Source organism: Rhinichthys klamathensis, unplaced genomic scaffold (assembly GCF_029890125.1).
Source record: "Rhinichthys klamathensis goyatoka isolate OS25496 unplaced genomic scaffold, OSU_Roscu_1.1 h1tg000679l_1, whole genome shotgun sequence".
Classification (NCBI taxonomy): domain Eukaryota; kingdom Metazoa; phylum Chordata; class Actinopteri; order Cypriniformes; family Leuciscidae; genus Rhinichthys; species Rhinichthys klamathensis.
Genome location: NW_026607111.1, coordinates 295,124 through 307,555, shown reverse-complemented (window position 1 = coordinate 307,555; position 12,432 = coordinate 295,124). Strand labels below are relative to the sequence as shown.

The following is a 12,432-nucleotide window of genomic DNA, read 5'->3' as shown; positions in this document are numbered from 1 at the left end:
AAAAAAAACTTTTATTTTGGATGTGATTAATCACGATTAATCATTTGACAGCCCTAATATATATATATATATATATATATATATACAAACTACTGTTAAAAAGTCTGGGGTTGCCAAGATTTTAAAAAATATATTAAAAACAGTTGTGCTGCATAATTTGTTTTATTTTTTGGAAACGTATACCGATTTTATTCAGTATTCTTTGATATATATAATGTTCAAGAGAACAGCATTTATTTGATAGAATATACATTTTGTAACAATGTAAAAATAGTATAGAAATTAAAAAAATCTTTACTTTCACTTTTGATCATTTGCTTAATAGAAGCATTAATTTCTTTTTAAAAAAAATTACTGACCCCAAACTTTTTAATAGTAGTGTTTATACGTAGGCCTTGCCTTGTTGTAAAGTAAACACTCCTTTATTTAAATAGTTATCAATTAAATAAAAAATATGAATAATAAATCATATATTTGTTTTAATACTATATTATTATATATATATATATATTTTTAATTTTAGTATCCACTCGTCTCAGTACACAAAGTGCTACAATGTTTTGCATATTTGTTCAGAGATTTTGCATATTTGTTCAAAAGATTTAGTAAAATCCCACTACATCTTAGTGTAAGGGTTGTTACGGACTGATGCGTCACTGAGTTCTGCTGGTATGTGACCTGCATTGTATTACAAGAAAAGCAATGTTTATTCTGCAAAGATTTGTCTTCTTGCACTGTTTTTCCAGCTCTTAACTATGCTTCGAAATGTTTTCTCTTTTTCCCTTCATTCCTTTCTGTTTTCCATTTCTTTCTGTGTGTTTTGTGGGATGGTTATTTGTTTGTGTGACTCAGGAATACGATGAGGAGCATTAACACAGGAATGAACCAAGCTCTTCTTGGCAGCAACCCACTTGCTACTATTCAAGGTTTGTGCGAAAGGGAGGGTGAGAGAGACTGATGACTTTACCACCTCATATCAGTCATGTGTTACTTTGTCCTCTCTGTTTGAGTGTTTGTTTACGTCTTACCACTCCTATTCTTCTTTGCTCACATTGTTCATCTGTTCACACGGCACTAGTGCATCCTGTTTAACATGTCACATATTATTGTTGTTGATGTTTGTGAGTAACACTGCGTCTCTTCCACAGCCCTAGCAGCCAGTGGTGGCCAGCTGCCCATTTCCAGTCTTGAAGGCAGCAGCAAGGTGTTAATTGGTGGTTCTGGGGCCCAAGGAGCAGGTCTTACCTCTTCCCTCTTCCTCAACCACTCCTCTTTGTTGTCCATGGCAACAGGCCCCGGCATGGGATTGGGCGGTTCAGCTGTTGGCAAAACCTCATTTCCTGTCGCAGGCGGCATGAGTCCCTCCCCTTGCTCGAGCCCCGTCTCTTCCTGCTCGTCCGGTGAATTGCTGCACAGCCCGCACTCGATCGGAGGGCCTAAAATTGAGTGATGTTGCCCAAGTCCAATCACAAACGGAGGAGAAGGAGGAGGTGAAACCTTACCTGTCAACCAAAGCATCTCTTGATCCCCTCGCTCCCTTTCGTTTCCTCTCGTTCGTACTCTCTTTCTTCCGCTCTCCCACTCTACTGATGCCAAAAATACACAAGAGTAGAAGAGGGGAGAGATGGAGAGACAGAGTTGAAGGAGGAAGGAAGAAGAGAAGAGGGAAAATGAAACCAAAAAAAACACCATGAGGCTTAGCGGGACACAGCCAAATACGTAAATTAAAGGAGAAGAAAAAACTATGTGAGTAGTGCAGTGAGACAAGAGGACAAAAAGAGATCCTTGAGCACCAAAAACAACAAAAAGTACAAACTTTACTGTGTTGTAGAACAACTCTTTGAAGAAAATGTGGAATACTGAATACCAAAAAGTATAAAGAAACTTTGAGAGACTCGCTATGACAAAGAAATACAAGCATACCAAAATCTCAAATACCAAAAACAAACACCAAAAAATACGGATGGAAAAGCTTTATCCAAAGGACCTGTAAATAGCCAACAGTCCAGGACCAGACCCAGTGACAACAAATCCAGCCATCTCTGAGCTCATCATCTCATTTTCCATGCAATCATACCGTTTTCTTTCACGGTTTCTATGATTCAATGTTTCAGCATAAAATATGAGCAAGTCAAGCTCAAACGCTCTTGCGTTTCTCTGGTTCTTCCTCGTTCTAGTCTATTGTTTTCACAGAAGTAGCAGATTTTCCATCTGTCTTTATGTTTCAGTACATTCAGTACATCAATGTTTTATTGTCATCATCATTACATGTCTTAACGAGCGTATAGAGAGAATTGGGTGTTTGGTCTTTGATGTTCATCATATTAGCACTGCATAGCTCGATACACTTGTTTGTCCAATGACATGAATGTCGTAAAGTGTAATAAAAGTGAGACCAAGCTCCTCTCTCTAGCTTTCACCGCTCTAAGTGTAAATACTCTCATTTCTCTCTTAATAATCAAGTGCTTGCATGCTTCCCTCACTCACTTTGTCCCTTTTGAATACCAAAGCGATTCATCTATTACATGATCAGTTCATCATTCACATGATGCAGAAAGAGATCGGGGACCCAAACCTTGACAAGGCCGCTCTGGTAAGACAGCATGGCGTGGGATCTGTCGCGGTGAAAGGGCTCCTATCCTCTCTGCTTCTTCTACAAGCCAAAAAATGAAGTGAAACTTCACAGCCAGCCAAACTTCCCAGAAAGGAAAAACACAAACAAACCAAGCCAAAAACGAATCGAGGTGCAAAACGAGTCACTGTACAGAAAAAAAACAGCATCCCTTCATGCATCTCTGGACCGAGGTCACCCAGAACCATGTAGCAAGGGATCTGGCTCCACCTCCTGTCATTCAGACTCTTTCTGGTCCTGGGTGGCGGGATCTTTGATGACCTCACTAGACTCATCTGAAGATGAAGATGTTTCGGGTTCGTTTGGGGGTTGGGAGGGTTGTTTCTTTCGTTCTGTCTGTCTGTTTTGTGGGGCTTTTCTCAGCTGTGTGTGTAGATTTGTGTGCTTTCATTTGGGAAAAAGGAATTCACGTATTTGCGGAAATCTCATTTTTTACTTTCCTTACTTGTTCCTATCTAGTTGTGTTAGAGACTCTAATCAGGTGGTTGAAACAAAACTGTGAAATCAGTTCAACAGACAAGAAACCAGGATAAACATGCTCAAGTACATCCAAAGAACCAAAGTCAAGTATAAACAAGCTTTAAAGAGAACCAAATATCCCATACACAACTATTCACATGCTCTCATCCACCTTACCGTTGTATTTATATCGTGCTGAAATCTGTAGTCGGTGAGCGCTGCAGGTTCAACAATGGATAGATACATGAACTCAGTTCTCTACGTTATTGTATAGTCCGAATGGGTCAGTTAGTGCTTCTCTAGATTTTGTAGTAAATGATCTATGTTATAATGCTTACTAATTGCTTATGTATGGAAGAAAACATTGTGAAAGGATAAAAAAATGTTGATATTTACTTAGACCAAAAATTCACACTATCTCTCTTTTGGGTTTTTCTGTTTTCTTCCTCCCCCGTTTGAAAGAAATTGATTTTGTTATTCATTCTCCTCTTGCTCGTTTGTGAATTTTCTTAACAGACCTTTTTTATTATTATTATTATTTATTTAATATATTCCAAATGCTGTTTTGTAGTGGGTGTGTTTGAGGCACCAGATTGTATTCAAATGTAAACTTCCTTAGCCAAGGCGACCTTTCAAACCAAATCCATCGACAAATGCAACCGTCGGTCCGAAGGGACCGGCCACTAATCGACAGCGTAGGGGCGGACACTTGTCTTCTCGACCTCTTAGCTGTTCCATACTGGACAGAGCCTGTGGAGGGAAACCTATCAGGGGAAAAAGCAGCACTGTGGTTCTTCTGCTCAAATGTTTCGGTAGTATTCATTCAATGCTGAAGTAACCTTCCAGAGTAAAAGCACGCACTGCCATGGCTCAGAAGGGATAAGGTTCTGTAGGAACCTGCATTGTGTATGAACGTACAGTACCTGTCTCACCACTGCTGATGTTACCGATCGTGTTGCTATGGTTACTGTCGTGATGGCTACGTGTGTGTGTGTGTGTGTGTGTGTGTGTGTGTGTGATGGCGTTGAGCGCAGTGCTGCCGTGAGCCTTGACCTGAAAGCTTTAAACAGCTACAAAACCAAAAACTTTAGGAGAGAAAAGATGGGGGCATTTGGGGTTCCTGGAGAGAAAATACAGCAAAATGTATGTATTGTATGATAGCGGAAATGTATCCGTGCTCCATCTTCGTCTCTGCCTCACTCCTCCTCTTTGTCCTACTTCTATTCCTGCTTTTTGTATTTATTTTATAGCGTGTCTGTTGTTCTGTTTCCTGGCTATGGGGGTGTAGAAGAGAGATAGTTCCTCATATACCTCACTCTCTTAACAACAAACCAAATAGATTAATGTTTTAAAACAGAGAAGCGTGCTCCATCCGTCTGTAGAGGCCGGGGACGCGTGTTCGGATTGGCCAGGGAATATTAATATTAAAGATCACCAGGGGCCAGTTGTATAAGCATAGACATTATGTTAAGACTGTGTCTTAAGTACTAGTATGACCAACTAGCAGTTACGTAGTTAGGGGTAATCAGTCTTACTGTTCGGTATCAAATTAGACCAATCTACGTTTTTATGTAACTGATTTAAAAAAGTTATGAACAGTCTTACAGAGAAAAATTTGATTACTAAAGGCCAATTTATGCATCTGCGTCGAGTGTATGTCGTAAGCCGTCATGAGCATTTATACTTCTGTTAACCCGGTGTTTCACATGGGGTCCCCGCCAAGACAGAAAGAAATAAAACGGCGGGACTTTTTTCCCGCCTGGGTCCCCACTCCCTGTGGCGAGTTTTTAACGGAGGCGAACGTAAAAAAGATGGAGTTCTTCCATCGTTTCATGCATTCCGCTACCTCCAAAACAACTTTGGAGGAAATCTCTCTCCACGAATTTGCTGCCATCTGGCAGTCTTATATTCGGCTGAAGATGAGTCATACAGATGCCTATATTTCCGCACCTCTTCAATGAATCGCTTGCTCACTTGGTCCATGTTTGCCATATTCTTCACTGAACTTAAAAATGGCGGCGCAGAAGAACACGACAGAAATGTGTAGGAGGGAATGCAATGCTACCAAGCCAACCAATCACAGAACTTGCGCTTTGCGTCGTGGCGATGTGTAGTTACATTTTTGGGGAGGTGCGCGTTAGGGTACAGTGTAGGGTAAACGACTATGCGTAGGCTACGCCGTACCTCCTGTGTAAACTCAACGCGGAAGTATAAATTGGGCTTAACTTGTAAAACTAGTCAGTTTATGCAACCAACTCCAGGGATGAAGATGAAAGCACTCAAATAACTTAATTATAAGATTGATGCTCTGCCATGTTCACTCCCTCGTCCCTTGGGACCACTTTTCCAGTCACCAAACAGGGCAGGACACATACACACACCTTTTTAATATATAGTACACACACTTAATGTGCATGTTTATGTATATAAGATAGGTGACTGATAGCGGGCGATGACTGTTGCTAGGTGACAAATAGTATGGCTTAAAACGCAGGAGATCTTGAAGAGGAATATAAGGAGAAACCTTTCAATCTTGCTTTATATTTTCTATAGCGTTCGTTCTTACCGTTAGTCAGGCGCAGTTAAAGACGTCTTAAAAACTTAAAGATGTTGATATGCAAGTAATAACCGCAGCGTAGGCTAAGGGACCGTGTTCAAAGTGTAAAAGTCTCTCAGTGGCGTGAATCTCCAGAGAATGATACCAAAGCAACAGGCCATTCGAGGTCCGAACACAACACACACGCTCCCTAAAGTCTGTACACAATCCTTGAGTTTGATTCGCATCGGTTTTAATTTTATTAATTAGTAACAATCGGATAAGGGTGAAAAAGAAAAAAAATCATAGCATTATTTGGAAAGGCCTGGCCAAGAGAACTGCAAGTCTGCGAGTCTTTTCCTTCTCACTTCACTCTCTGATGTATCTCTGTCTATATATTATACATTAAAAAATAAATTTAAAAAATACCAGCTTCAGTCCAAAGGTGTTTAAAAAGATTTTTTAAAATAGCAAATAACTTAAACACATCTAGTTAAACCAAAGAGCTTCACTAACACATCCTCAGCTGTTTTCTTTTGTCTCTTTCCCTGGTCACCTAGCAACCCAGTTTCTAAAGGTAAATCCTCAACTATCCAAAGTAACATACGATGAAGATAATGATGAAATGTATATTTTTAATTATTCATTATTTAGGGACAAATCTTCATGATGATAACGATGATCTTAAAGAAAAGACTGAGTATGTCTGTGATTCTTTTTTATTCTTTTTTGGGGTGTTAGTGATGTTGATCTGTCCCCTGAATCTTCTCTCTAATTTCATGTTCACTGCTCACTCTTCGAATGAGAGCGCGTGGGGGCGTCATACATGTTCATGTGCGTGTTCATTTTACAATCTAAAACGGAACAGATATGCGGTTATTTTGGCAGTGTGGATATGTGCGTGAACGTGTAGGCTACGTCTGTTTTGCTTGTATCTGATGTACGTTGCCATGTTTTTACCCTTTCCATCCTTAGTTTTTTTTTTTTTTTTTTTTTTCTCCTTTGAGTTGAGCAATTCCTTTTTCTTCTCTTCTGTCCTCCGTGTCTCTTTTCCTTCTTATGGTGAGGTAAGCCTTTCAGTGTAATTATCTCTGAAACCAAAAAATAGTTGACAAATAACTCGCTTGTTCATTGTACAGTGTTGTTCATTTAAAGTCATTTTTGTAACTGGAAGTGTTTCACTCATCTGAATAAAAACGGTAGAGAAAAGAAACAGTGCATGAAAATGTTGTCTTTTTCTTGTGAGTTCGTTTAATCGATGTGTGAAAACGATCTGTAGGCCTATGGTGCTGTCTGTCCCCCTTTGGCCGCTGGATGGCAGCAGCAGCCACAGACTCTTCTCATTCACACGAATGAATCATCCGTAGGAGCTCTGCCTCCACATGGTGCCTCAACTTAGTCACCTTCTCTTCCCCTTCCTTCTTTCACTCTCTCTAGATCTGTCAGTTTCTCTATTTCTCCCTCTTTTTCCACTTTTCACAGCTCTCATTTGCTCATCTGACTCATGGGACATCTGGTCTTTGCCAGACAGCTTGTCCTTTACTCATGTTCTACTCCTCTCCACTGTAGACGATTAAAAATCTCACCTTGAGATTTTCATGTTCTCACATCTGCTACTGAAAAATAAGAACATTAAGTTAATATCAACCAAAGCTTAACTTTATTAACAAAGCTAAAGCTCAGCTACATGATCAAATGTCCCTCCCGCATACAAACTCACCGACTTTGTGAAATTAGCTTCTGACATCTGACTGTCTTCAAAAAATCACCCGTTTTTTTTGTTTGTTTTTTATAAAACGCAGAAGAGAGGAGAGTCTGTGAGAATGTGACAGAGCTCATAATAAAACAAGAATCAACATTGTCTTGGCTTTTGGAGATGTTGTAAAAGTGACGCAGAGATGGCGTTATTATAACAGGTGAGTAAGGTATTTTATTGAACAGATACATTGCCATGTTGCTCTTGAACAGAGTTTATTGTAAAGCATTATCTATTAGAAGGGTCATTTCATTTTTGTTGTTGTAGCGCTGTGGAATTTTTTTTTCATTGATTTACCATGTCTATTAATGGGTATAACTACAGTAATGTCAGCTTGAGATCCTTTCCATCTAAACTGGTTATATATCTTATGGCTTGTAGTGAGTGTTTAATAAACAAAAGGATTACCATATTCATCCGCACAGTCACACAGAGTACATGACAAATCAAAATGTTTTTATTGACTGCGTAATGTCATAAAGTATTTAAGTTACACATTAAAAGGTTTTAATATGAATTTTACTATTCAATATAAACAGGGTCCCTGTAAAAGTTAAGACCCCTGGTATTGACCATATAATGCTTTAACTTCCTAACACTATTCTTTTTTCTAACGTATTTCGAACATATTTTGTCTTTATGAGCAGATGCATAAGTTGAACTGTGGAAACTGTGCATCACTGAATACCAGGAGGCATCCAACATGTCAACGTCACAGAAACTTTTCCATAAATTTGTCCTGAGCTGAGTGGGTTGGATGTCACGCTGTTACAAAGTTGTAAGTCATGTTCAGAATAACAGTGACATTATTAGATACAGAAGCTGACAATGAGGATTTATATATACTATAGCCTATATATATATATATATATATATATAGTGAGTGAAGCTGGTGGAATCCTGACATATATATATATATATATATATATATATATATATATATTTATATATATATATGTCAGGATTCCACCAGCTTCACTCACTCCTCGCCATCTTAGCCTTTCAACAACTGAAAGAAGCCTGACTGCTCCCATCCTGGTTCATCCTAACCCAGATATACCGTTTGTTGTTGAGGTGGACGCATCCTCAACAGGAGTTGGAGCAGTTCTATCACAGCGGCAGGGTGATCCTCCCAAACTCCATCCATGTGCCTTCTACTCTAAGAAGCTGTCCCCGGCGGAGTGGAACTATGATATTGGGAATCGGGAGCTGCTCGCCATCAAGCTTGCGTTAGAGGAATGGAGGCATTGGCTGGAGGGAGCTAATCACCAGTTTGAGGTTATAACCGATCATCGCAACCTGGAATACCTCAGAGAAGCGAAAAGGCTGAATCCCCGTCAGGCTCGATGGGCTCTCTTCTTTACCCGCTTTGATTTTACCGTGTCATACCGACCTGGAAGCAAGAATTGCAAAGCTGATGCTCTCTCTCGTCTTCATCATGCTTCAACCGAAGATTTGCTACCTGAACCTATCCTCCCTCCAGCCATGATCATCAGCCCCATCATCTGGGACATCGACCCTTCGTCAACCTTCGTCATCCCGCTCCGCCGGGAGGTCCAGAGGGGCGCGTCTTCGTACCTCTCCATCTTCGTGCCGCCCTTCTGGACTCTTCGTGCCGCCCTTCTGGACATCCAGGTAGCAGGCGTACCCTCTCGCTCCTCAGTAATCGGTACTGGTGGCCGTCCATCTCACGGGATGTTTCCAGGTACGTTCGGGGATGCTCAGTCTGTGCCATTACCAACACCCCCAGAAGACTCCCGGAGGGCAAGCTCGTGCCACTTCCTATCCCACAAAGACCGTGGTCCCACCTTGGAATTGATTTCATGACGGACCTTCCCAGATCCAGTAACCACACTTGTGTCCTCGTCGTTGTGGATCGCTTTTCGAAGGCTTGCAAGCTGATCCCATTGCCTGGACTTCCAACTGCGTTTGAGGCCACAGAGGCCCTCTTCAATCATGTGTTTCGAAACTTCGGCATCCCCGAGGACATAGTGTCGGACAGAGGTCCACAGTTCATTTCAAGGGTTTGGCAAGCCTTCTTCAGACTCCTCGGGGTTACTGTCAGCTTATCTTCTGGATACCACCCTCAGACAAACGCCCAGACTGAGCGGAAGATCCAGGAGATCGGACGACATCTCAGGACCTATTGCCACCAGTACCAGGACACCGTGCAGAGGCAGCTGAACAAGTCACCTACAGGCTTGACCTTCCTCCACAATACAGGATTTCACCATCTTTTCATGTGTCACTGTTGAAGCCCTTCATTGAACCTGTCACTTCTCCTCCCACAGAAACCGTCCCAGAGGACGTACCTCCTCCTCCGGTTCCAGTCGAGCAAGAGCCCATCTACCGAGTCCGCACCATCATGGACTCACGGCGACGAGGTCCTCGGCTGGAATATCTAGTTGACTGCGAGGATTATGGTCCAGAGGAACGGTCGTGAGTTCCTCGCGATGATATCCTGGATCCAGATCTCCTCACACAGTTTCACGTCGACCATCCTAATCGCCCCGCTCCCAGGGGTCGTGGTAGACCTCGTCGCCGTCTTCATCCCTCGTCTCAGGCGTCGAGAGCCGCCTCGGAGGAGGGGGTACTGTCAGGATTCCACCAGCTTCACTCACCCCTCCCACTCGTTCACAGTCCCCTGAGTTTTAATCACCATCACCTCATCAGTTCACCTCCCTATATATTCAACTCCTCTTCACACACTCATTGTCTGGTCTCGTCTCTACATGACATTACAGACTATCACGCTATTTACCTGCAACTTACCCGCTACCTACCTGAGTTCCATCCATCGATCACCTGCTAACCTTCACACGGAAGTTCAGTCTCCGGTCATCAGCCTGTTCCCAGTGACTCTCCATCCGCATCTGTAAACAAAGACTCTGGTTATCCTTCAGCTAAGTTCCATCCTGAATATCATATCATCTGCTTGCATACTCACCATATCTCTGTCTGGATCTGCAACCTGTAAATAAACACTATTTCACTTACCACCTGTCTGACTCCTGTTCCATCCGTGACTATATATATATATATTTTTTTTTTTTTGCAATAAACTTAAAATATATTCTTTCTATATACAAAATCAACATCTTTAAATCAGTAGTTTTATATTTATCCACAAGTTATTTTGATATCATTAGCAATGCTTCATGGCCATGGGATTGTAGTTTTTTGTTTGTTTTTTGCTTCAAATCAAAATCTGTAATGTGATTCACCTTGTTGCTGGTTTGTTTGGTTCCTGGCTTTTTAATCTTTAATAAAGACTGTTTTAAGTTAAAATGAATAGGAAAAATACTTCCAGAACCAAGGCTGCTTAAAAATGTGTTCCACTCTATTGATTAGTCACATGGCATTTACCCCCGGTTTCACAGACAAGGCTTAAACTACTCCCAGACTTAAATGCACGTTTTAGCTGTTTTAACCAAAAGCAACTTGCACTGACATATCTTAAAATATGTCAGTGCCACTGTTTTGTCTCAAGATGCATACCAGTAATGTTTTTTTCTAAGGCACGTTTATTAAAGCTACTTAAATGCCCTAATTGAAGGCCTAATCCTGTGAAGCCCAGCATTACTGTTCAGGTGATAGGCTCTAAAAGTTTTTGGCATATTTCAAATTGCGGATTTCCATTGAGAATGCTAACAGCTAATCAGTCTGCAGAAGCTGTGAGATGTGTACAGATTGGTCACAGGACGCGTCAGTCATCTCTGCTCCCACTCACAATCTGCCTCAGTCTGTATCCGCCCACTCACACAGACAGGTGGCCAATCTGTCGCTTCAGTGCCACAGGTGTGTGTTTGCATGAATGTGTAACAGTGGTCCAAGATGGAACAGATGACGGTGGCATTTCAGGTGTGTAACAGGAGCACAGTAAATTCCACAAACATGGGGCTGGAGCATATGCTCTTTTGTTTATGTTAGATTATCAACCATAACACTGTATCTTTGTTATGAAATCCTGCAACAGTGATTCAAACCTAAACAAATGCAGATGTCAGTGTGGAACTCATCTGATGCCAGAAGATGTTTTTGGAGGACATTCTCACACAAACAATGAAATTCCCTTCCTCTACCTGTTTTCACACCCTGCCCTGAGCCGCCGCACCTGAACAGAGCAAACAAAGCGTTAAACACTATTCAACACATGACACTACTCTTAAGCAGCCATTGTCATTCAGTCTGAACACACAAATGGTCAGTGATCAGCTCTATTAGTCACACCTGTGACCTTTGTGAGGAATGTGTGCTCATGATTTAGACATATCAGAGCATTCAAAACCTCCCAAATGATTTATGACAGGGTTTCATGAAGCAGATTTAGCAGAAACAAACAGCATCGGCTGCTTAATTGCATTAAGGTAACCTTTATTGATGTCCACAATACCTGGACAAATCTCAATGGTAATTGCTCTGTGTGACTTTTGATTGATCCCATTATCTGAATTCTGTTCAGTGCCTGTTCTGTTCACATCATTTTATGTTAATCTGAACAGTTTTACACATTAAAAAATAAAATTGTTTATGTGAAGATTCATTTGAATGGTGTACACTCTCATAAGAGGGAAAATGTAGTCATCATAATAGTTTCTATAAAAAGTGTTTTAATTATATATGGTGTGGATCGTCCACTCACTGTAATTTAAAATGTTTAACATGACATGACCCGCAGTGTTTCACTAAATGTTAGAGACAATCCTTATGCTTAATTGGCTGCCACTTCTGTAGATGCTAGTAGCGTATTTGGTGATGTGAAAATTAGACAATGCACTAAATACACAGGTAAACTTCATAGATCATCCCTTACTGAGTTTGAACTGGGGAGTTGTGTTACTGCCATCTATCTTGAACACACCACCACCTCTTGTCAGTTAATACAGATCCTAAGAGCATGAAACGCAAAAATATACAAATCTGAGAAAATATGGGGGTGTCCCACATTACACATGGACCCGGTGAGTCATTAGGAACATCTAGTGCCCACAGTATGAATTTGGTACCTACACAGATTTCCTATCTTTGCGATTTGCCCACACACAGAGA

The 12,432-nt window shown here is 41.1% G+C and overlaps 2 protein-coding genes across 8 annotated transcripts in view; one reads left to right on the top strand and one right to left on the bottom strand.

Moving 5' to 3' along the window:
* The window catches only part of pou2f2a (POU class 2 homeobox 2a), a 39,457-nt gene extending 37,313 nt beyond the window's left edge, over positions 1-2,144 (top strand). For 5 of the 7 annotated variants that reach the window (XM_056241858.1, XM_056241857.1, XM_056241855.1 and 2 more), the window contains 2 exons: positions 853-926; positions 1,149-2,144. In XM_056241858.1, coding sequence (XP_056097833.1) covers positions 853-926; positions 1,149-1,450 — 376 coding nt within the window. In that variant the 3' untranslated portion in view covers positions 1,451-2,144. The remainder of the gene's footprint in view (positions 1-852; positions 927-1,148) is intronic. The other 2 variants (XM_056241862.1, XM_056241861.1) reach the window with 1 other exon arrangement.
* Positions 1-12,432, bottom strand: part of rabac1 (Rab acceptor 1 (prenylated)) — a 197,104-nt gene that overhangs the window by 85,124 nt on the left and 99,548 nt on the right. The window lies entirely within an intron of this gene.